The sequence below is a fragment of the Lepisma saccharinum genome, chromosome 6 (genome assembly GCF_977018435.1).
Source record: "Lepisma saccharinum chromosome 6, izLepSacc3.1, whole genome shotgun sequence".
In the NCBI taxonomy this organism is placed as follows: domain Eukaryota; kingdom Metazoa; phylum Arthropoda; class Insecta; order Zygentoma; family Lepismatidae; genus Lepisma; species Lepisma saccharinum.
The window spans coordinates 75714126-75737400 of NC_139234.1; the positions used below are offsets into that span (position 1 = coordinate 75714126).

The following is a 23275-nucleotide window of genomic DNA, read 5'->3' on the forward strand; positions in this document are numbered from 1 at the left end:
CGAATTCGCTCCCGGATTACATTACGGACCCTAAACTTCAGAAGACCGAATATACATCTAGTGTTTCTAACAAGAGACCCTGTGATAGTGGCAACTCATCTGGTGAGAATTCCCAGGTAGATGATGAGGGCTTTCAGCCCAGTAAGAAGACGGCAAGGATATATACCGATATATTAGCCAATATCCATCCCACTGAATAATCAATTTAGTACTCTTCAGGAACATGATACTGAGGATGCTCCTGGTGATGAAAGGGATGATAAAACCACACGAAATTCTATTCAAGACACCCGTCGAATGAAACCACCACCTATATATGTGTTTAACCTTAACAATTTCTATGCCCTCTCACGACACTTCAAAGCACTTAAAATTAATCCTACAATATACCATACTTCTACTGGATCAAAAATTCACTTTGCCACTATGGAGGAGTACAATATTGCTATTGATCATATGAAAAGTCATAATCTTGAATATGCAACCGGGATCCAAACAGGGGTTCCGGTACTTCGAGTTGTACTGCGAAAATTTCCAAAGCATACAAATATCACTGATATCGCCAGATTTTATCAAGAACTAGGTTATGATGTGCTCAAGGCATCTCAGTGAAACAGAAGGATCAAAATATCCATAAACTCATACCATTAGCGGTTTTTCTGCTGACCATTAAAAAGACGAAATTTGCTAAAGGAATCTATAAAGAACCGTATTTTGAACAACACAGTGTGGTGATAGAGGAGTATCACCCACGGCAATGTATTATACAGTGTTTCAAATGTCAGAGATTGGGGCATGCCCAACAGAACTGCAATGCCATAGCTCGCTGTGTCAAATGTGCTCCATTACACGATACACGGAAATGCCCTAAAAAAAGACCGTACATCACCTGCTGTGATGTAAACTGTGACGGTGACCATTCTGTTAACTTTCGCGGATCCAATTTTCAAACGTGTGCAACGAGCGCAAGAACTCCGAAAAAGAGGTGTAGAGTCTTTCTCCGACACTCCTAAGCAATCACCTCCTTCTTTACAAGACCAGACAGTTTTCCCTGCACTACCAACCACTAGGAGTTATCTTACCGCTGCAAATACAAAAACTAATACAAGAGGCCAGGAATTTAAGGACATTTGGACTAGCATAAAATAAATTTTCGATTTCTGGGGTTTTCTTCAAAAAATTAAATCTGGCCTACAGCGAATTAGTCATGCCAAGACAATCGTAGATACGTTTAGTGTTGCCATGGATGTTTTTGATGACCTTCTCGGAAATGGCCCGTAAACGTACTCCAGTAGAACATTGACGTGTGTTCAGTGGAATGCTGAGGGAGTTCGTACTCAATTCCTGACCTTCAAACAATTCTTGCGTGAATACAATGTTGATATAGCCCTGATGAATGAAACGCACTTGAAACCCCATAATAAATGTAGATTTGCAAATTATACCATGTATAGAAATGATCGGTTCCCGGGACGGAAAGGAGGTACGGCTATAGTTGTGAAAAAGGTAAAAGGTAAAGTGTTCCCCTGTGCATAGCACCACGCCATGAAGGCGTATAGGGGGTGTGGGGGTAACGCCCCACACTTTCTTGATCCGGTCGTGAGTGGGGGTGATGTGATCAGCATCACGCCCCTGACCGCCTTTACCCCCCAGGGTTTCCCCCAGGTACCCATGTTATTCGACGCTGGGTGGGCGCCGGGAAACCTTCGCTATTTGCACTTCAACTTCCAAGTCCAGATCTAGAAGCTTTAGAAATCACAATAATTGAACTATTAACTACCACCGACGCACTAATTTTGATAGCTGGATACAACGTTCCAGAACAGCTCATTCCTATACAAGAACTAGAGACTCTTTTTCGATTGGGCCGCCAAGTGGTTTTAGCTGGTGATCTAAATTGTATAAACTCTGCATGGAATTCGCGTTTAGTGTCCAACAATTGAACTTACCCATTCTTGCCCCAAGAGAACCAACTCATTATCCACGAGGACATGGACTTCCAGATGTGTTGGATATCTTGATATATCAAGGTGTAAATATTATGACTGGTCCCTATATTATTAATGATCTAGACTCTGACCATCAACCAATACTTTTTGAAATTGTTCATCATAATTTATTGAAGCCCCCTCCTCCAAAATATCACGTTACAACAGACTGGGATGCTTACATTCGACAATTAGTGCCTATCATTGACTTGCATTTAGCTTTAAAAACCCCAGCCGAGATTGATTCGGCTTTAGAAAACCTTACAGCAAGCACACAAACTTCTTATCTTCACTCCACTATCAGAACCCCTCAGTTATACAATAACCACGGTTGTCTATCCCGTGAGGGTATGATCCTCCTGAACTGTAAAAAATATTTCCGACGGAAATGGCAACAAACTTATAACCATCGCTACAAATAGTTGTATAATCAATTTCACGATCGATTTCGCCGATATCTCATTCGACAGCGATAGGCAGATTGGGACACCGAATTCTCCGGGATATCAATGCAGGATAGAAGATTCTGGCAATTATTAAGAAACTATCTGCGAAAGAATCCACAATCTGCTGCCTACCCTCTCCAGGGTCCAAATGGCATGGTGTACACACCAGAGGAGAAGGCTGAAGTGTTCTCCACAAATCTGGAGGACCAATTCCACACACCAGATCAACCGCATAATGGCAATTATATCCAGAATATTCAACATCGACTGGAACAACTACGTCATGAACCACTCACAGCTTATCCACTTCTCACAACCCCTCAAGAGGTCAAAGGTGTTATAAATCTTCTTCGACTTGGTAAGGCATCTGGCTTTGATACTATTACCACATTACAACTGAAGAACGGCCCCAAAAAATTGCTAGTTTTTCTAGCAAAAGTCTTCAATGCTATATTCCTTACCGGCTATTATCCATCAAGTTCGAAACTAGCAAAAATAATCCTTTTGCCAAAACCAGGAGAGAACATTCTTCTACCACACAATTATAAACCTATAAGTCTTCTGAGCCATGTTAGCAAAATCTTTGAACATATACTACTCAGACGATTACAAGCTGTGGTGGATGAAAAAGGCTTGCTCCCGTATCATCAATTCGGATTTCGTAAACAGCACAGTACTACTACGCAACTGGTCCGAGTAGTGGAGTATGTTACAGGAAACTTTAATCTCAGTCGACATACTCTAGGAGTATTTCTCGACTCCGAGAAAGCCTTTGAGCGAATTTGGCATTCTGAATTAATTGTGAAACTAGCGGAATTGGGAGTTCCTATTTATTTGGTGCAATTATATGGATCAGTATTTACAAAATAGACAATTTCAGATGCAATTTTTAAGGGCTCGATCAACCGTTAAGATCATACGTGCTGGTGTATCTCAGGGAGCTGTTTTATCTCCACTTCTCTTTGCCTTATATACCAGATATCCCTGCCACTCATAGATGCATGTTAGCTATCAGATGATGTTGCCATCTTTACAAATAGCCCTTTAAAAGAACATTGCTACAGTAGGATGAGACAACAACTATTAGAGTTGGAAGATTGGTCTACTCAATGGTGCATGAAGTATAATTTACTGAAGAGTGCGGCGGTTTTATTTACACGTCGACATAGACAACTACCAAAGATTCTACGACTCCAGAGATCTTCTATACCGGACAAACCTTTTACCACATATCTAGGAGTGGTTTTGGACCGAAAACTAAATTTCCATAACCACATCTCAACTGTGACAGCAAAAGCAAAATCTCGAGTTGGACAATTGTATCAATTTTTCCGAAATCCTACCTTGGGACTGACGACTCGCTTGCATGTGTAAGATGATGGTACGTCCCACATCCTGTATGCAGCACCAGCTTGGGGACATCTCCAACTTTCAGTCATAAGGAAATTGCAGATTATACAGAATAATGTCGTTCGACTTATTACTGGACATAGCCGAGATACTCGTATCTCACAAATTCATGAGGACCTTGAACTAGATTATGTTCAATCTGCTATATATGCCATGTGTTACAACTTCTGGGCGCAGATCCAACAGCATCCAAATCCAGCAGTTCGGGGCATTGCAACTCGACCACAGGTCCGGATGTCCCACTCCATGGCCCGAAATTTTGAACAGATTTAAATTTAAAAATGCTATTGTATTATTATGTTATGTGTTACATATACTTCCTGTTTATGAGTACTTCAAAGTACTGTTTTCGATGGAGCAGATTAGTCTTCCTTGATAGTGCAGCTATAAAAGCACAGATTGTGATTTTGTTGTTACTTATACAATTTTTATCATCATTATTATTATTCGATGTGGTTACTTTACGTTTAATGTGTCTTTAAAGTGATGTGCAAAAATGTAGTTTGTGATTAGAACTTTTCATCAGTGCACCGAACTATTGTATGCTTTGAACAATAATGGTGATTATTTCCTACCTCTGTCAATGCAAAATGATAAGAAGGAACTCAACAATTTCAAATTAGTGATATAATACAAATTAACTATTGTCCAAATCCCGGCCGACAGTCGACCCGGGCTATAGCAAGAGAAATGTTGTACATATGCTACTTTGTAAGAACATGATAGTAAGCCAAGAGCATGGTCCCGATACTTACATAAAACCTGTCAATAAAGCATTGGCATTGGCAATTCCTGACTTTCACTCATGCAACGTTCCTGCGAACCAGTTCAACATCATCTCAAACGAAATAGATATCTTCAGCTTTTGTTCGTCTTTCATCACCAATCTACAGAAAAATGTACATAAGTAATGATAATGTGAAACTGAGTTCTGTTTAACCTTGGTACTGTGTTTGTTTTATTTACTTTTTTAACACCAGCTTTACTAATCTTTCCGGTCTAAAATGTCTTCTGACGAACTGCAATTTACATTTTTTTAAATAAATAATTATTAACCGATTTTATGGAGCACAGTCATCCAGAAAGTGTATCAACTGTTTCGTTGGTGTTTCATTCAATTTCAATGCTAAAGGTGGGGTAACGGTGGTTCACGATCTAACGAGTTCTCTGCCCCTTTTTTAATAATAAGAAATTATTTATTTATTTTTTAATTATAAATGTATTTTCACTATCAATATATTTGGGCATCATTAACAATAGATATCCAACTTCTGAGAATTTTTGTGTAACCGCCCCATTAGTCCCCTGCCCCCTTCTGAAATTATTCCGGCATCGGCAGTGGTTAAGTTTCAATTCTTGAGCACTGGATTACGTAAGAGTGAATACACGCGGGGATGGACAGTTCCATTATACAGTGTGGGAATTTTTAGGTCAGTATGTGATAATGATGCAGAATTATTTGGGGCGGGGCAGCAGAACATTTGCTGTAATCCTGTGGCGGCGATTGTGTTAAAAACTAGGGGGGTCAAGGGCAGTTTACTTTCCCTTGGTACATAAGGTTTAGCATAGTGCGTGGGGGGCAGCCCCCCCTAATCGCTGTCACTGCTGTAATTATATCTGTATAAGGTAAAAGGTGAAGCTTTAATATAATAACATGCCGTGGAGGAGATGCGATCAGCACTAGGTTCCGGCCGCTTTTACCCTTCACCCAGCGTTGCACCCAGGTACCAATTTATTAGAGGCGGGGTGAACCCCAGAACCTCTTCTCGAAGGGATTCCATCTGAAATCACCTACCCCGGAAATCGAATACAGCTCTCCCGGGTGTTGTCACACATCACTGACAAACTATCACAGTATACACAGAACATGAAGGGAAACAAATTTTCTTGATATTTTGCTCGTTTCGATGCTAGCAAAACGGCATTTTATGTCTTGTAGGTATACAACCACGTGGCACAGATTCAAATTGCGCAAAGTCACAACATTCATATTTCTATACGGATCAGGAAAAATGCATCCTCTGGAGCGTGAATATGCCTTACAAAGCTTAGGAATTCTATCTTTAATGGAAATTCATCAAAATACAATATGCAACGTACATAGTTTGTGGGTTTGGTTACAAATGCATAATTTCAAAGGAAAAAGTAAGATTGTGACTTCACTTTGGCAGCTTCTCTGCTGGTATGATATTGTTTCCATAAATTACTATCACTTTTAGACTCTTATCCAGCCACAAAAAATAAATTCCGGTGGAAACCACATTGGTTGTTGTTGGTATTTGTTGCATTCATATAGGATAGACTGCTTATAGCATCGAGATGAAGCTTCGAACAGCAAACAGTTACTAAGAAAAGCTGTAAACTGATTCGTTTACTGATTGAGTTGGTGTTTTAAGTCCACTTTATGCACAGTAAGGCTAATTGGGACTGAACCTACAGTTTAAAGTGGAATTCGAACCACTATATGTGCCTCCACCGGGTATCGAACCCGGGACCCCTTCATTACAAGGCGACGACGATACCATAGCGCCATCGGGGAAGCCCTTGCTTGCCTTGATGTTCTCTACACACTAGCTCATTTCTATATGGCACATGACCAGATTTCCACTGAAGAAAAATGAAGTTGGCTATCATGTTGGTAACATATTCTTTACAAACATTACCCCTTTCGTATATCGTGTATCAGGATGTTAATTCGTGTTTCCCCATTCGTACTTGTTTTAACGGGTATTTCCACACTTATTGACCACCCTGTATCTTCAATGCAAAGCAAGAATATTTCTTTAATACAAATCTCCCCCAACCACCGCCACTAATTGAGAGATCTGGTAAAAAAAATATAGATGTGAGTTGTCACAGTAAGTTCCGTATTCACATAAACAACCTGGCAACATTGCTAGAGAACATACCGTGGGAGGATAACACGGACTTCCTCAGGAAAGATCGTTATTATAATTAGCGAAATGGTCATGACCTGTAGGTGAGTTTGCTTACGTAAGTTAACAAGATTTCTCATATAATTCACACCTGTGTGTTGAATACCCAACAGGCTTGACCGATAAATACAACGATTTCTTTTATTCGTGCGAAAGCAGCATGGAACTTGATGGACTTTTTTTCCTTACACATCGTGTTGCAAATGTTTTCGAGATGTGTAAATAATGGCAGGGCTATGCAGGGAATATGAGAAAGAAGGTTGAGGAGATGTAATTGTGGATTGCTTAAGTGAAATGAGTGGTCATGACATTTCACAATGCGATGGAAAAGGTTGCAATTTTAATTCGCAAGCCTGACACGAGAGAGTATTGTAATAATGTTACAGGTTGAATGTCCTTACGTATCATATGTATACGTATCTATATGACACATTCGTGAGTTGCGGAATGTTTTTTTGTTTTGTTGAAAGAAGCAGATACTTTGTGGAAGTGGCGGAGCTGTTATCGTAGCGCTCTACGAAATCCTGTGTCCATGGTTCAACTTCTAGATTGCTAAGTAACGGTTGGCGAACCTCTTATCAATTCGACATTCACCTCATCAGTGGCGGACTAACTTTTGGAGGGCGGGAGCAGAACATGAACCTCAGGTCCAATGAGGTTTACAAAAATATCCTTAACGTGTAAATGTTAATAAGCCTGAATATTTTGAGGGAGAGTGGCACTCTTGTTCCTCCTTCCAAGGTCAAACTGTAATCCTATTTTTTTTACATTTGAGACGTTATTTAAAAAAAAAAAGTAATTACGAAACTTTTTCAATATTTGGAAGTTGAAATGTTGAATTGGGAGAATGAATCTTATTGACTATAGTGCCATGTTACACACTAAGAATAAAAATCTATGAGCCAATCCATTTCAAGGCAGGCAACTCATAATTGTGTCCCTTGACCATCACCATTGTCTTTAAAAAAATATATATGTAACAGAGTGTTCAGAAATGCTTTCCCCTGTAGCTTGTGAGAATGTTACATGCCTGTAAAGATACTAGAAAAGTGAACATTCTTGTAGTCACATGAAGACATGCTTATTGATGTGCCACGCAGAAATGAAATGTGACACTTCCGGTAGACAATACCTATTTTTGTTGTTTGTTTATAATGATTTTTACATATTTATGTGCATTAGAATTAGTCATTCTGAGAGTGGTCCTCCACTCATTTGGCTCCTATGTGGATATGCATGAAAATGTCAGCTCGAAATATAAAAGGAACACGCAGTGTAACAGTGAAAAAAAACTATTCATTTACAGAAATAATTCGTGTCACTAGCGAGTTTCTGTAACAATGTACGGGAACCGGAAATTCTACAAGAAGCAAGAACACTGACCAAGCATCGTGATAATCTGTACAAAAACCTTCAACGTGTAAAAATCACATATCCATATCAACATTAATCTCTGAATCTCGTACTGCGGTCATGTGGATACTATACAGTTACACCCGAAAGAACAAAATTGCAATGTAAACATACTCAATTGCCTAGAATAAGACCTCGCAATACCATAGAAGCAGAAAAACAAAGGCATTCAAAAACTGATAATGAAGGGAAGCGAACGATATCAATGTGTTGGAACATTTATATAATACTAGATCTCGGTACCTTTGGCTAGAAATCGCTAAGAAATAGGCAGTGTGAGCCAACAAAATGACGACGACGCTGATCAAAGTCAACAGTCCTTTGTTGACAGGATCAAACAAGGAATAGAATGAAATTGCATTCTAACTCGTTGTGCTATTACAATTTCAAATACAAACAACGTGTAATAGGTGTGAATTTAATGTATCACAGCATTTCTCTCAAATAACAATTTAAGATTTGAGTGTTGTTAGATTGTGATAATAGTTCTTCAATGTGAATCGCTGCAAGTGTGTGATGTAGGAAATTATTTTTCCTTCTAAATGTGAAACATAAGCTGAAATGATTTGAAGAAGTTTAGGATACACAAGCACGGATATTCGTGATAAGAATTGCATGCTACAAGATGAATCCTGTGCAGCATTGTATCGACATTGATGACGATATCATGCCTTTACATCAACCAGAAGAAGAACAGCTGATTTTTCAATATGGACAGGAAAATCAAGAAGATCAGCCACAACTTTGTATTTCCATTGTGGACTATACCGAGGGAGAGATTGAAAAATCTGCAAGTCTTAATTCGGCAGGTTCGTTTTCGAGTGATTACAAAATCGATCAACTAAATCAGTTTGCTCAGAGTGGAAAATCTGGACAATCATCAAGTCTACTTCAATCTTTGATGCATCAGTCCATCGACATTAATGACATCATTATGCCGTCATATCAACCAGAAGAAGAACAACAGATTTTGCAATCTTGTCAGGAGAAACAAGATCAACTACAAGCTTATCTTTCCATGCCAATTGTGGACTGTACCGAGGAAGAGTGTGAAAAGTCTTCACCTTATAATTCGGCATGTTCAGTTGCGGGTGATTCCATATTTGCTCCACTGAATCAACTTACGCAGAGTGAAAGGCAATCATCAAGTCTGCTGCAATCTGTTGTACCACAAGCATGCGAGAAATCTCATATATCTGTTTCTAAGCCTCAAATCTGCAATGTGGTTGCTTCAGCAAATATGACGTGCGATATAGATTTGGAACATGTTGTTCATAATGCTATTAACGTAGAGTATAATCCCAGAAAGTTTAGTGGTGTGGTGATGAGAATTCGGGATCCTAAAACAACATGCCTCATATTCTCTAATGGAAAATTAGTCTGTACAGGTGCCAAGTCTAAAAGTAATGCGAAGCTTGCTCTTAGAAAATATGCTCGTATAATTCAAAAGCTGGGATTCCCAGCAAGTTTCAGGGACTTCAGAGTAGAAAATTTGGTTGGCAGCTGCGATGTGGAATTTGAAATTCGAATTGAGGCTCTTGCGATTGAGCATGCATCATGTTGTAGCTACGAGCCTGAACTCTTTCCCGCACTTGTGTATCGAATGCAAAATCCTAGTATTGTTATGCTCATATTTATCTCTGGGAAAGTTATATTTACGGGTGCAACAGCACTGAATGAGATTTACGAGGCATATGAAAACGTGTATCCCGTGTTAAAAGGCTTTAAGAGACATCGCATATAGGTGTCGTAGGAACGTCCTCTGTTATTCTGTTCTAGTAGATAAAGAAGAGCAGGTTATTCAAGTCTATAATTTATTACAGAAAAAAGTAACAGGGAATCAAACTCTCCTGATATTTTATAATATTTTGAAATTTCATTATTATTATATGCACATAGTTTTGTATTTTTATGACTTTTTATTGAAATCCGAAGGTATTAAAAACTTATAAAACCTTTTGTGCAAAGAAGAGGTTTATAATTTCTAGATTTTGAGCAATAATTTTTTATACATAGTTTGAAAACATATATATTGCAAATGAATTTTCATTAATTTATTGGTCGGTGAGTTGTTTCTATAATACATTGTAAAGAAATAAACATATCGTTTGTAGATTTCTTAATTGCTGAATGTATCCTGCACAAAGCTCGGTATTCTGATAGCCACACATAGATAGGTAATGTTTACACATAACCTAACTTTATCGTCAGCGTAAGTGAAATTTGTAATACAATGTCGGTTAGGGCAACTTAGGTAATCTAAACTACTGAGATGCTTTCATTACAAAGTATCTTTGAAAGAAACACAGTTAATAACGATCATTCGATTAAAAAGTAACTGTACGTCACTTTTAAGGTTTATTTTTGCTGGAAAACTTTTACTAGGCATAAGTAAGTGATCATGTGGCTGAGAGTTCAATAACTGGAGAAAAGAATTATGAGTAAATAAAAATAATAATCTATCATGTCGCGTATATTTCTAGTATAATAGTTGAAACAAACATTGTCTTATGTTCTTTGATACAGTTTTTTTTTTTAAACGAGTTACGAGTGTGAAAAATATAACTAATATTTGCCGTCCCTAATAAAAATGTTGATACATCGTTTTATGAATCGAACTTCAATCCAATAATAAATTTTCTAGTTAGACAACTAATTAAAATAATTTTCATTTTTGACGGCAATAAATCTCCACTTTTCTATGTTGAAAATGGCTACTGGGGCTATCGGAACCTAGCTCAAAAATTAATAGAACTATGCCTAGTAAATTTACTTTCTATATACTACATAATTTACATTAAAATTTAAATATAGTAAAAATACATATTGTACATTCGGATGCAAAAGAACGAATTGAGTTGCACCCATAGTTACTCATGTTTAACTGCATTATCTTAATAAGAAATAACCGTTACTGGTAACGTATTGTTTCCAAGCACGACGTACACAGTAATTTTCAATAAGGAGATTCATACACAGCTCCAGAAAAGAATTGAATGCAATTATGAATAAATAAAATTGAGCAAATTAATTTTATTAGGTTACTGCATTTCTTAATGTAAGAGTGACCTCTTATGCAACTACTAACTTGAATCCCCTGGGAAATTAAAGAAAATGCCTACTTGGGCACCTCAGGGCACTGGCGTAAGCAGAAGAGCTGATAGGGCTACATGCTTTCCCGAAATTTGAGAAAATCAAAATTTTAAAATGAGGTCAGTAAAGAATTCGAAAAGATGTGATAAATGCAAACTCCTCTTAAAATGAACAGCGATTAACGTTTTTTTTTTAACTTCTAAAACTAATAGCCCAGTAAATGAAGGACCGAAAATGGTGTCGAGCTGAAATAATTTATAAAAAGCTATTTTTTTCAGGGTTTGCTCTTTGTTGCTTCCCAAATGAAATCCCAAAAGTCCCCTAAAATCCCATGTGCGCATCACCTCCAAAATGGCGGACAAAGGTGGCGGCCGGGCTCACAACACATGTTGTCCTTTTTATGTCCTTTTTTCTTTAATAACTTTCTATAATTTAAAGCTAAGTCATTCCTGTTTTCACTATTTTACACAAGAAATGTTGGAGAATCGGATTATGTATTAAAATGTCCGGAAAATATGAATTTAACGATACTAACAACAAAAATGTTACTTTATCATTTTCATACAATTTCATTTCTCCATCTTTAAATATAAATATCTATAAAATTGAGAGAATAATGAAAAATATTCGAAATGGAATCCGTCGAGATTTTATCTGACTGCAAAACTGATGCTCTTGAAAATAAAATGTAACTTACAATAAAGTGGTAAGGGACTATTTAACGAGACACGAGTGAAGCTGTTTGTTGTTTTAAGAAGCCCAATTATTTTATTTATTTCTATCACGTAGGAGGAAGTTCTTAAAGATTATTCTCTCCAATAATATTGCTTGGTAGGCTTAATATGTGTAGTTTGTTGGTATCATATCATTCACATCATTCATACTACTGCAAGATAACCCGCTTTCATTAACATGCATTATAATAGCTCTTAAAGAGCAAGTAACGAAAAATTTTCGTTGTAATCACATTCGGAAAACAAACACTAGATTTCTTGGTGCATGAAGAAATAAACTCATAAACTCTGTCGAAAGGTGTGTCTAAAAATAGAAGCATATGGAAGCATCAAACCTCAGTACGATTTATACTTCTCTTCTCTTTGCTTGCGAAGAAAGTAAGAAAACGGGACAGGGTTCCTGTATTGGTACCTTTGACCAGCCTCTTTATTGGAAGGCTGTAGGAATTGTCGCATCAGCTGACCCAGACAGTGATCTAGCTAAAGTAGTAGTCAAACTGGGAGGATTTCACCTATTACTGTCATATTTAGGTACCACTGGACACATTATGTCAGGTAGTGGCCTTGAAGAACTTTGGGCTTTGTTGTATGCGCAAAATACTGTTCTTCACATGTTAAATGGAACTGCATACGCAAGAGCCCTGAGAGCACATTTTTTTGACGTACATAGCAGTCTACCAGCAGCTATGGAAGTATTGTAATATAGGTCGTGAGGATAAGGAAAGTAGAATACGATCTAGTTGTGAAGATTTGATATCAGGCATTAAGACTTTAAATGACCTCAAGGATCATCCACACATGAAAAAACTAATAGCAGATCTAGCCGAGATAAAGGCACAAATTAAGGATAAAGACCGAACGCAAAATTGTTGCTGCAGTACCTAGAACAAGTAAGACTGATAATGCTTTATATTCGAGCAGAGCGTACTGGAGATTGGGACCTTTACGTTTATACTCTTAAGTGAATCCTTCCATATTTTCACGCAGCTGGACATCTGAACTATGCGAAATCTGTACAATTTTATCTGCAACCGATGGAGGAATTGGGAAATAAAATTAAACCAGAAGAACTTGGGAAACTTTCTCACCACGGATATTTTACTGTTCGAAGGCAAGACTGTTTTTGGAGTGGAACTACAGCAGATATGGTAATTGAGAAAAGTTTGATGAGGGCGATGAAAGTTTCAGGAGGCTTGAGTCATGGCCGAGGTATTACGGATTCCACATTGGCTCGCTGGGTTTTGTCATTTCCTATAACCTTGGAGGTGAGTGAAGCCTTAAAAACTTCTGTGGAAAACGGTTGTCATCATCAGAACAGCATGTAGAATAATCAGTGCTGTGAAACTAAGAATTTTAATAAGACGATCGTCAACAACAAAAATGATATCGGAACTCAAAAAAGCCTTAAAATTTGCACAGCACTTGTTTACGTTACTTGCAATTTTCACAATTTAAGTGCTTTATTCTTGTATATCTGGTAAATAATAATATGCTACATAATAATTCCACGCGACTGTACTTTTATTTTTATAATTGTTATTATTAGCTGACTCCTTTTTTTACGTGATATCATACTTTTCCTCATGGTTAGTAAATATTGTTCTCTATTTTATACATACACATTTATTGAGAAGAATAGTTATTACAAAAAAAGGTACTACTTAATATAGCGGAGACACCTAACAATGATTTATTTCGCAATTTTTTACATTGCTAACGTACTATTCTGCATTGCGGAACATTTCTTTAGGTGAAATAATGAATTTCTAACGAAAATAATGTATATTTCTTACATTAACGAGTACTTACTGTTGTTCCTTATTTCCCACAAACCATCCACGTGTAGCCCCAAAATTCGCGATAACCCCACGAACCATCACGGGGACGAGGTATGCCTACTAGGTTAGGTTAGGCCTGTTAGGTTAGGTTCCATTAGCACTCCTTTCGTTCAATTTAGCATATACGGATAATACGAGAGCGTATTGTGCTCTCGTGCAGAAAGCAAATGGCGGCAGATGCAAAAGCGCGTCGGAAATAGATTTTCGTAGAAAACCACATGCATTCGCATTAAAATGGATGAAAACTACATTCCCGAACATCAACAACGCTACAGAAAATGATTTGCGTAAGTACTTTCTCCTGTAAATTTGAAGAAATCCGTCTCCGGTATAGTGAAGTGTTACCCAAAAAAAATAGTTTATATTCTGTTTCATGTCTCGCAACCTCTAGGGTTTTATTATTTAGAGAAAATATAATTTTAAAATTGTTGTAACTCAAAACAAAAGGGACAAAATACGAGGGGAAAATACCTGCTTAATACAAATAAAACATATGTTAATATTAAGTTATCGGATAGGGCATAGTGTATAATAATAAATATCATGCCCTTACTCAATACATTTTTTTCTTTGTAATTTGGTGAGTTTCTCCGATTCCTACTCCCGACGTTGAATTACACATAAGCCGTAATAAGAGGAAACATAAAAGCGTAGTGTAAAAATCTAAATGTTTGTATTATAGACCCATGGCAGCTACTGACGACCAAAATTACGTAAAGTTTAGTGCTCTTTGTGCATAAGCATACTATTTAGCCCGTTTGAGCTACCCTGCCGTTGTGCTTTAACATATTCATTCTTAGATTCAGGAGAATGTAATTTTCGGAAACTTATGACTTGCTACATAATCATAAAGGTTTGTTAAACACATTTTTGTTATCGATTTACACGAGAAATTCTTATCTTCGTTGAAAATAACGTCTGAATAGCCATCCTATCGCGCTCCAATGTAAAGCTTAGGGTAACCAGATGACGAACGAAATTCTTTAGGTACACAACAGGGGGGGGGCGCCTCTAGCGGAAAACTTTAGAAATGAACAGCCCCATTGCAACAGCTAAACGAAATGTTTCATGAAATGATTTGATGTAAAGTACTATTTGTTATAAGATTTTTGGAAGCATTTACGTAACATTTATGCTAGCAAAACTTTTAACGTTATGCTTTCGTCTAAACCCGGCTTTATGGTCATGACAGGCTCTTCAGAATTTGACCTACAGTTTAAATTTGGATCTGAACCACTCTGCAATATGTCTCAAAAGGAGATCGAACCAGAGACCCCTTCGGAATAGTTTTTTGTCACTTTGTTTATTCACTTTACTTCTCGGCTTATCGTTCAGTTTACCTTGGCATGGAAGGAATTCTGATAACGACAGGCAATAGGAAGTATCCATTCCAGCCCTGGTCCCCTATTTCTGCAAAACAATGCTCTGATCTCTAGAACATGGAAATCAGCTTGGCTCCTGTTTACAGTGTGTATATTGTTTATACAAAACAGTACAAGTGTAGGTTATAGTGGAACCACACACAATAGAACCTGCGCAGAACCGCGACTCCTGTGTACCATACTCATACGTGGAAGGGAAGTGTAGTGTGGAGCACTCTTCCTTATGGACTGAGCAGTGGCGTATACTGGGTTAAGAACGTGGGCTATCGCACCATATCATAGTGTTGGAATGGACAAAAATTTGCTGGTGGGGGTGTTTTTGATTTTTTAACTCATTTGGGGTGGCGGGTTGAAGTGATGTGAATGAAAAATGTTATGCACATTTTTTGATAGATATTTTTTTCTGTATTTTATTCCCCGAGTCTGGGCTTCGCAGATAGCCCCGAATATACGCCTCTGGGACCGAGTTGAACGGGTGAAGGCTTCTGCGCGAAGGCTCTATTATTTGTGGTCGCTTCATAGAATTGATTCTCGGTGACTTATATTTGCCCCTCCCAACTTTAACTTCTGGAACCGCTACTGTTATGTGTCTCATGGCGTGCCCTACTGGTTACAAATGCACTCAAGTGTCAACATTTTTTCATGACAATGCTCCAGGTATCCAATTGTTGGCTAACGAACGAACAACAGGGTCATCCCTGCAGCCCGGACAACTTTTCCTATGACATTAATGTAAACTAAATTCTGTGGTACAACTGCCCTTTGAAGCCAAATTCCTGTCAAGGAACTTTTCATTTGGTGAAGCGTTGTCAGGGTATCTAGTCCCATCGCCGCTGTTTTCTGGCTTTCGAAACGGAGTCCGATACTTCTTCTTTTCAAGTAGCTCTCCAATTGTCCTCACGATTCTGGGTAAACATCAAATCGAACCAAGGACCACTCGCACCAAAGGTGAGAGCGGTAGCTGAGGTGTTTTCTGCCGTCCCCGTAACGTTGAGTATCGTCACATTATCTTGTCACATCAAAAGTTCCAGGTTCGAGCTCCGGTTCCTGGGAACGGGTGTTTCTTTGCGAGTGTCCCTTAATCAATCATTTTGTACTTTCCAAATACATCAATCAAGTGTTCTATGTGTGTTATTCTTTCACAGTTTCCGGATCTAGCAGGAAAGATGTGAGTATCAACAATCAATTTGTTGTTAACCTTTTTACAGTACCCCTTTAAGATTATACAGAATGGCAATAAAGTCTGCAACCATTGCGAGAACTGATAAACTGCATATTTCCTTGAGGAAAAACCTGCTCCACATGTCTGTCAATCACAACACACTTCCTCAAACGTTTCAACATGTCTCGTTGAAGTCTCTGCAGAATGTGAGGGTCCATACTAGCTGGTACAGTGGTGTTCCTTTCCCACAGATACAGATGCAGGATTTTCACAGCATACGCCTCGGATATCAAAAGTCCCCATATCACGAAATTCATGGGGTTTAGGTTAGGCGACCGTAGTGCTTCTTCTCCAGTGGCGTAGCGGCCGCCCCCGCAACCAACGCACTGCGGTGTCGCCGCGAGCTGTAGGGGCCCCGTTATGTTCTCTCTCTGTGCTCCTGAAATGTTATACGAGCCCAGAAATCCAGCAGATAGCGTTGCTCATTTAAAAGATGGATTTACGGAACAGAAATTTGGTTCCCAGTAACATATCATATGACGACGTCTGCGATAATAAGCAGTGGAATATTGTCTCAGCCAGAGGTGCCCGGGCAACTTAACATATGGGGCTCCTCCGAAGTACAGAGTTAAGTTACTTGCTCACAGATGGCAATCGATAGGAAACTTCTCTCATCTCATACCTTTGTAGCTACTTATTTTTCGTAAAGGTAGTGTAGTGTAGTGTAGTGTAGTACAGTTGTGAATCTAGTAGAAAGATTCAGTTGCTCAACCGATCGATGCCTTATTGTTCCACAATACCTAAACAAACAAACTTGATAATTCATGACTTTTTTTTACCAGTAATTACGTGATATCTAAAATGTAACTTCCCACCAAATATTTTCAAGGGGGGCCCCAAGACTCAATATGAGATTGAAATAAGATCTGAAATAATTTTCCCACATAGTTCACACCCGTTACGTTTTGCTTCAAAGGGGCCCAAAAACTCAGGAGGTGGAGCCCAGGGACAATGATCCCTCGCCCTCAAGTCCAGTAGCCCCAATTCCGTCACACAGGGTATACAGCATGTACAGTGCTCGAAGTGATCCAATCCCTCCAATCGGCATTTCATTGAGTGACAAATTTTTAGTGAATAAAGTCTAGTCGCTGCAGCTTAAGCATGCTTAATTTTCTATCACTCAAGACTTGAGTCCGCTGCTATTTCTTCGCAGCAGATTGCAATTGACCTTTTTATGTTAGGGCACCATCGACAATCTAGAGGTACAGTTAAACCACCATAACTGAAATGATAAGTTTGCTTGAGTATATGACTCACTATTAGTATTAGAAGTGTAATTTGAGCGGCTCTTACGTTGAATCTTGGCCTGACATATCCAGAGGATGGCTCTTTGGGCTGAAAACGCATCCATCTCTAACGTAAGTCCAAAAAAAGAAGTGTTTACTATCCTTTAAACAATTTCACCCACCAGTATTTTCTTAATATGCATGTGTATTATACGTAACCTAATTTTTAAAAAACCGTACCGAACAAAAAATACAAAGGATAACGAACAAAATAGTTGGCTGTGTGAAGCCTCCACCCTCCTTAAAAAAAGAATCCTGGCTGTGCCACCCCGTTGAAGTAAGAGAAAATATTTCTAATTTCTTCATCCAGTTATTTATCAGAGATTCAGACCACCCTGATTTAGTTTCGACAAACTACTAAACTGATATATAGCCCAAGTCGATGATAAAAAAAATTGGAAGGTAGGGTAAACGTTAAGATGTAGATATTTGGCTCTTTGAAGTGCTGGACTATAATTCGCCCATCCCCATTGGGTCAAGACCGTATGGAAGATCCTACTACTTAGCCACATTTATTTCTTTCCGCCCACCATTACATTGATATTTAAGCGACAACGAAACCCCATCTTTAAACACACTTTTTATTGATTTCGTCATGCAACTTCAGAAACACCACCATAGGATTCAACCGTGTAAAAGAAAAATGGAATTTCCACTCTTGTGACATTCACTGATTAACCTACGTCATTAATCATGAATTTTGTCGCCTGTGGCAAATGAAAACACGCTACAGAACTAAAATCATAAGAAAATGATTGTTGCCATGGGCTTTCGGAATGGGGAACGGGACACACCCTCATGGAAAATAAGTCAGACTAAAATTATATGTGTCACGCATATAATGTTTCTTCAGTCACAGTAGTTTGAGGTAATTATTACAAGTAAGACTGGTATAGGGTCGTTCAGGAACGAGCGACTAGCCAAAGCCTTAGCAACTTGGGAGATGTGTACTAACAGCAACAAACCTGACCTGCCTAACCTATCCATGTATGCATATAATAGCCGAAATAAACAAAAAATAACCTGCTTAAGCTATGTACATGCTTATTTCTGCTATTATATGCAATATGCATACGTGGATAGGTTAGACAGGTCACGTTTGGTGCTGTTAGTACACATCTCCCACGTTGCTAAGGTTTTCGCTAGCTGCTCGTGTTGCAGAAATGTGAAGTTCCAGTTTTCTTTCAAGAATCCTGGGCAAGCCTTCAAAAGGAAGTTGAGGCTTTGGAAGAAAAGTATTGAACATCAAAATATTGGTGATTGCTTCCCTGCGTTGAACATATTGATAGAGCTGACAGGACTACAATTAAATGGAGGACTTGTCACAACTTCATCTACTTCGAAAAGTACTTTCCACGAGACACACAGAACAACTGAATCAGGGATTCATTCAACGCAGACCCTCTATCAAATATTACCACAGCAGAAGATAAGCAGCATATTGATCTTTCCTCAGACAACGTAGTGAAGAATATGTTTCTTTCTGCGAGAATACCTGAATTTTGGATCCGTGAGGAATGAGTATCCAGAGTTAAATAAGATGGCCTTGCGCATTCTGCTTTCTTCTGCGATTTCTTATCTTTGTGAAACTGGATTTTCAGTCATGACGGTGATGCACTAAAGTCCATGTCAAGATCGAGGGTAAATATCCAGAATGAGATGCGCCTAGATTGGGTACATTGTGTGCCGCCAAGCAAGCTGATACATTTCACTGACTTGCCTAAATTATGGAATATGTTATCCTTGTTTTCTTACTGTTTGTATTTACCCCTCAGCTTATAAACATATAAAAAATTGTACGTAACCTGTATTGATCACATATGTTTTCATTACTTGCATGTGTACTTGTATAAGGACAGGGATAGATGACCCTCCAAAAGAAGTGACTATATAGTATGAAAAGTGATAACAGTGGTATTCGACGGAAGTCAGTTTTAGGGGGGCAAGGGGGGACAAACATTGACAGCCAAGGGCACCTGCAATGGGGGGCACAGAGGAGAATTGCCCCCTTTGATTTCAAATTTTATTCAAATTAAAATACATTCGTAAAATCTTCTTGTTCGCTTGGCTCGCAAGCACTGCTTTTCTCAGTTTCAAGTTCAGAGCCGTAGCTAGGGAGCGCCGGGAGTCGGCCATGGATGCCGAGCGATCTAAATGGAAAAAAGTTGTAAAAGAGAATGTCATGGCGACGAGTGAAATTACTTGTGCCCTATTAAATCAATATTGTTTTCAATTGCAAGAATTGGATCTAAAAATTTTCTTGATCGCTTCGCTCGCAATATGGCTTTTTCTGTAATGCAAGATATTTAAATAATGGATATCTGTTGTATATATGTATTGAATACATTTTGAATACGTACACAATTGAGTGTTAGTATGTTGCACATGAATTTTCTTATTTTATGTCGCTTCATGTTGCATATGTGTATAACATATGTTGTACATGAAAGTTATACATGTTATATGTACAAAAAGAATTTTCTTCGGAATGCATTTCTCATTCATTTTCTGCCATTCAAAAATACAGTTTTTGTGCTGGTTTTGTGAAATTGACGGTGTTGAAAAATATTTCAAATCATTTGTCCAAACAAATGATTTAGCACCGACTTCTGCCCCCTTTTTGCGTAATTTATGAGGATATTAACGTCTTTGATACTACTACTACCACTAGTAATAATAATAATAATGTCATTTTTATTGTTGTTGTTGGTACGTTTATCCTGGTACTTGCCCCCCCCCCCCCCCAGGCAAAAATTCGTGGTTGCGCCTCTGGCAGAAGCAGTGGCAACGATACTAAAACTGTGTCGCATTTTTACGTATGTTGTTTTAATACTGTTCGAGCTCTTGTTGAAACCTTGGTGTGTATTTTCGAAAAGCTGAGTCATGATGGTTTTCGGTTAACTCGCGAGGGATCTAAGTTTGAAGCATTGGTAAATAATTTGTTTATGAGGTTATATAAGTACTCAAAGTACTGTCATTGTGTATGCAAAACCGAAATTCTTCAGGCCTTCGATGAAAGCAAGACATTGGCGTGGATTAATAGGCGCTGCAACCATTTTTGTAGGAGTGGTCAGACCATTAATAAAACTTGAATAGTAGAAATAATAATTATTATCACTGTTATTATTATTATTATAAAATAATAACTATTACAAATTAATAAAAAGAAACCAATTTTATTCCTTATCATCATAACTACTACTACTACTACCACCACTAGTAAATACTCTCTGCTACTGCTGAACTGGAAAATGTAAGCTGTGGGTATGTTTGGTCGAGCCTTGCGAGATGCTCATATGATTTAACATGGTGACAGCTGCGGGGATGCTTTGCGAAAATGTTTCTAGCTGTAGCTTGGGGGTACCATTCCCCTTACTTCGAGCACTGTACTTTGGGAGATTTTTCTTTTCGATCCACCAAGCGAGTGAACAACCAGCACAACAGTTTTCCATTTTACACAATTTGTGTGTACATTATAGTGCAAGAGAAAGCTTTAAAAGTTAGGGGAATATTTTACTCCTAAAGTTTATGTTGTATAGCCTCTCAACATAAAAATATTTTTGAATTTATAGCTTGGATTAAGTTGTAGAATATGATAAAATATAGCCTTGCTCCTTCATTTTGCACTATTTTTTTTATCTAACGCACTGCTTGCTTTGGTTATTCTGTTTGAAATTTATTCTGTTATTAATAATAAAAACTATAATCTGTCCGTTATTTAATTATTTTTGTAATTTGAATTGAACGGTGCCAATCTCTAGGAGTGTCAACGGACAAGTTCGAACCTCCACCTCCCCTCCCGCCCCATTCTCTCGATGCCCATACATGGATTCAGAATCTCCTGATTCCTGGACCTGGAAAGTATTGATTGACAGTCCATACCGATGGTAGTCCATGTCATGTCTTTTGAGGTTTTTGTTTTAAGTCCACTTTATCCACAATAAGGGTAATCGGGACTGGACCTACAGTTTAATGTGGGATCCGAACCACCATGTGCTTCCACCGGGTATCAACAAACCCGGGACCCCTGAATTATAAGATACGATGCGACGTTCTACTACGCTATCCGGGACGCCGAAAATCATGCGTTCGAAAGATTTTTTTCAATCTTTGACATTTACTATGTGAAAACGTGAAAGCTAATGAACGGGAAAGCATGTGCGCGTTCTAGTGAAAGATTTTTCGCATCTACAAAGTAAATCCAAAACACATTCCCACCTCACTCAAATAACTTGTGAATTCAATCGAAATTTTGCCAACATCTAGAGCTGATTGAACGCAGGAGTGTCATGAATCTAACCTTTGCTGTCAGGAAAATCATTTGAAGTTGCAACACTGACGGTAGCTAAGGAGTGCTGGGTCTTCCTTGTCGCACAACAGTTTTGCTACCTTGTGTTCTGACGTCAGATGAAAAGTACGTACGATGTTAGGTTAGGCCTATTAGATTAGGTTCCATTAGCATTGATACAATGAAAAATTATTATTTAGGCTAAGAGAACTAAGCATAGCTAGCCTAACCTAACAACGTAGGCATTTGGCCTAAAATAACACAGCTTCCCTCCTGACGTCAGAACACAAGAATGTTATGCGATAAGTGAGACCCAAGACATTTTTCATTTGTTTTTCTCAAGCGCGTGACGTCAGATGTGAATGAATGGGACTCACTTATTGCACAACACTTATCTGACGACACGATAGAAGGATTTTTAATTTTAGGCTAAATGCCTACATTATTAGGTTATGCTAGATATGTTTAGTTCTCTTCGCCTAAATAATAATTTTTGTATTTATGCTAATGGAACCTAACCTAACAGGCTTAACCTAGCCTCGTAGGCATTGCTCGTCTGACGTCAGAACACAACGGAGCAAGACTGTTGTGCGAGAAGGAAGACCCGGGAAGGAATCTTGAAATCTCACATCACCACAGTGAAATGCGTAATGCTCTGGGTAAGTGAAGGTTCGTGAATAAAAAAGTTTATTCTTTCTAAATTTTTCGTAATAAACATTGAAATCAAAATTCAAATTTGATAACGATTACTTTGCTTGTTGGTATTTAATACTGAAAACTGTGGATATGTGTAATGATGCATTTTGTGGGAACTCCTTGTGTTTTAGACAATATGTAGATTAATTAATCGACCACGGATAGAAGAGGAATAGGATATGCACCTGATCCGTCGTGCACTTCATTTTATTAAAAATAATACCTTGGGCAAGCCATCGAACGTCCAGTGGACCCGTTGACCCACTGTACCCCCTCGAGCATTATGTTGATTTTTTCTTTTTTGGAGAGATTTCAATGTTTTGGTTCCAATGGACATTTCCACTTTGACATGAAAAACGTTTTAAATCCATTCATTTTACAGATAATGACACAAACAAGAGATGTGCAAAATATCTCGGCGATATTTGTTTCGGTTCTCGAGAAACACGCCTTCAAACACCGCTGAAATTCACCTACTACGTCACGGATTTGAAAACGTCCTCTCCACAGACAGGAGGTCCTCTGACGTCATCACTTAGAAAT

General features: G+C 38.3%; 2 protein-coding genes across 2 annotated transcripts in view; both read left to right on the forward strand.

The window, feature by feature from the left end:
* LOC145989462 (ATP-binding cassette sub-family C member 5-like) overlaps nt 1–23275 on the forward strand; it is a 219873-nt gene that overhangs the window by 113168 nt on the left and 83430 nt on the right. The window lies entirely within an intron of this gene.
* Nucleotides 8531–10597, forward strand: LOC145989461 (uncharacterized). The gene has a single exon (XM_083124808.1). The coding sequence runs from the start codon at nt 8819–8821 to the stop codon at nt 9935–9937; it is 1119 nt and encodes a 372-aa protein (XP_082980934.1). The 5' UTR covers nt 8531–8818; the 3' UTR covers nt 9938–10597.

Bases quoted from the DNA above. Each gene is read 5' to 3' on its own strand.
- LOC145989461 (XM_083124808.1), top strand. From the start codon at position 8,819: ATGAATCCTGTGCAGCATTGTATCGACATTGATGACGATATCATGCCT.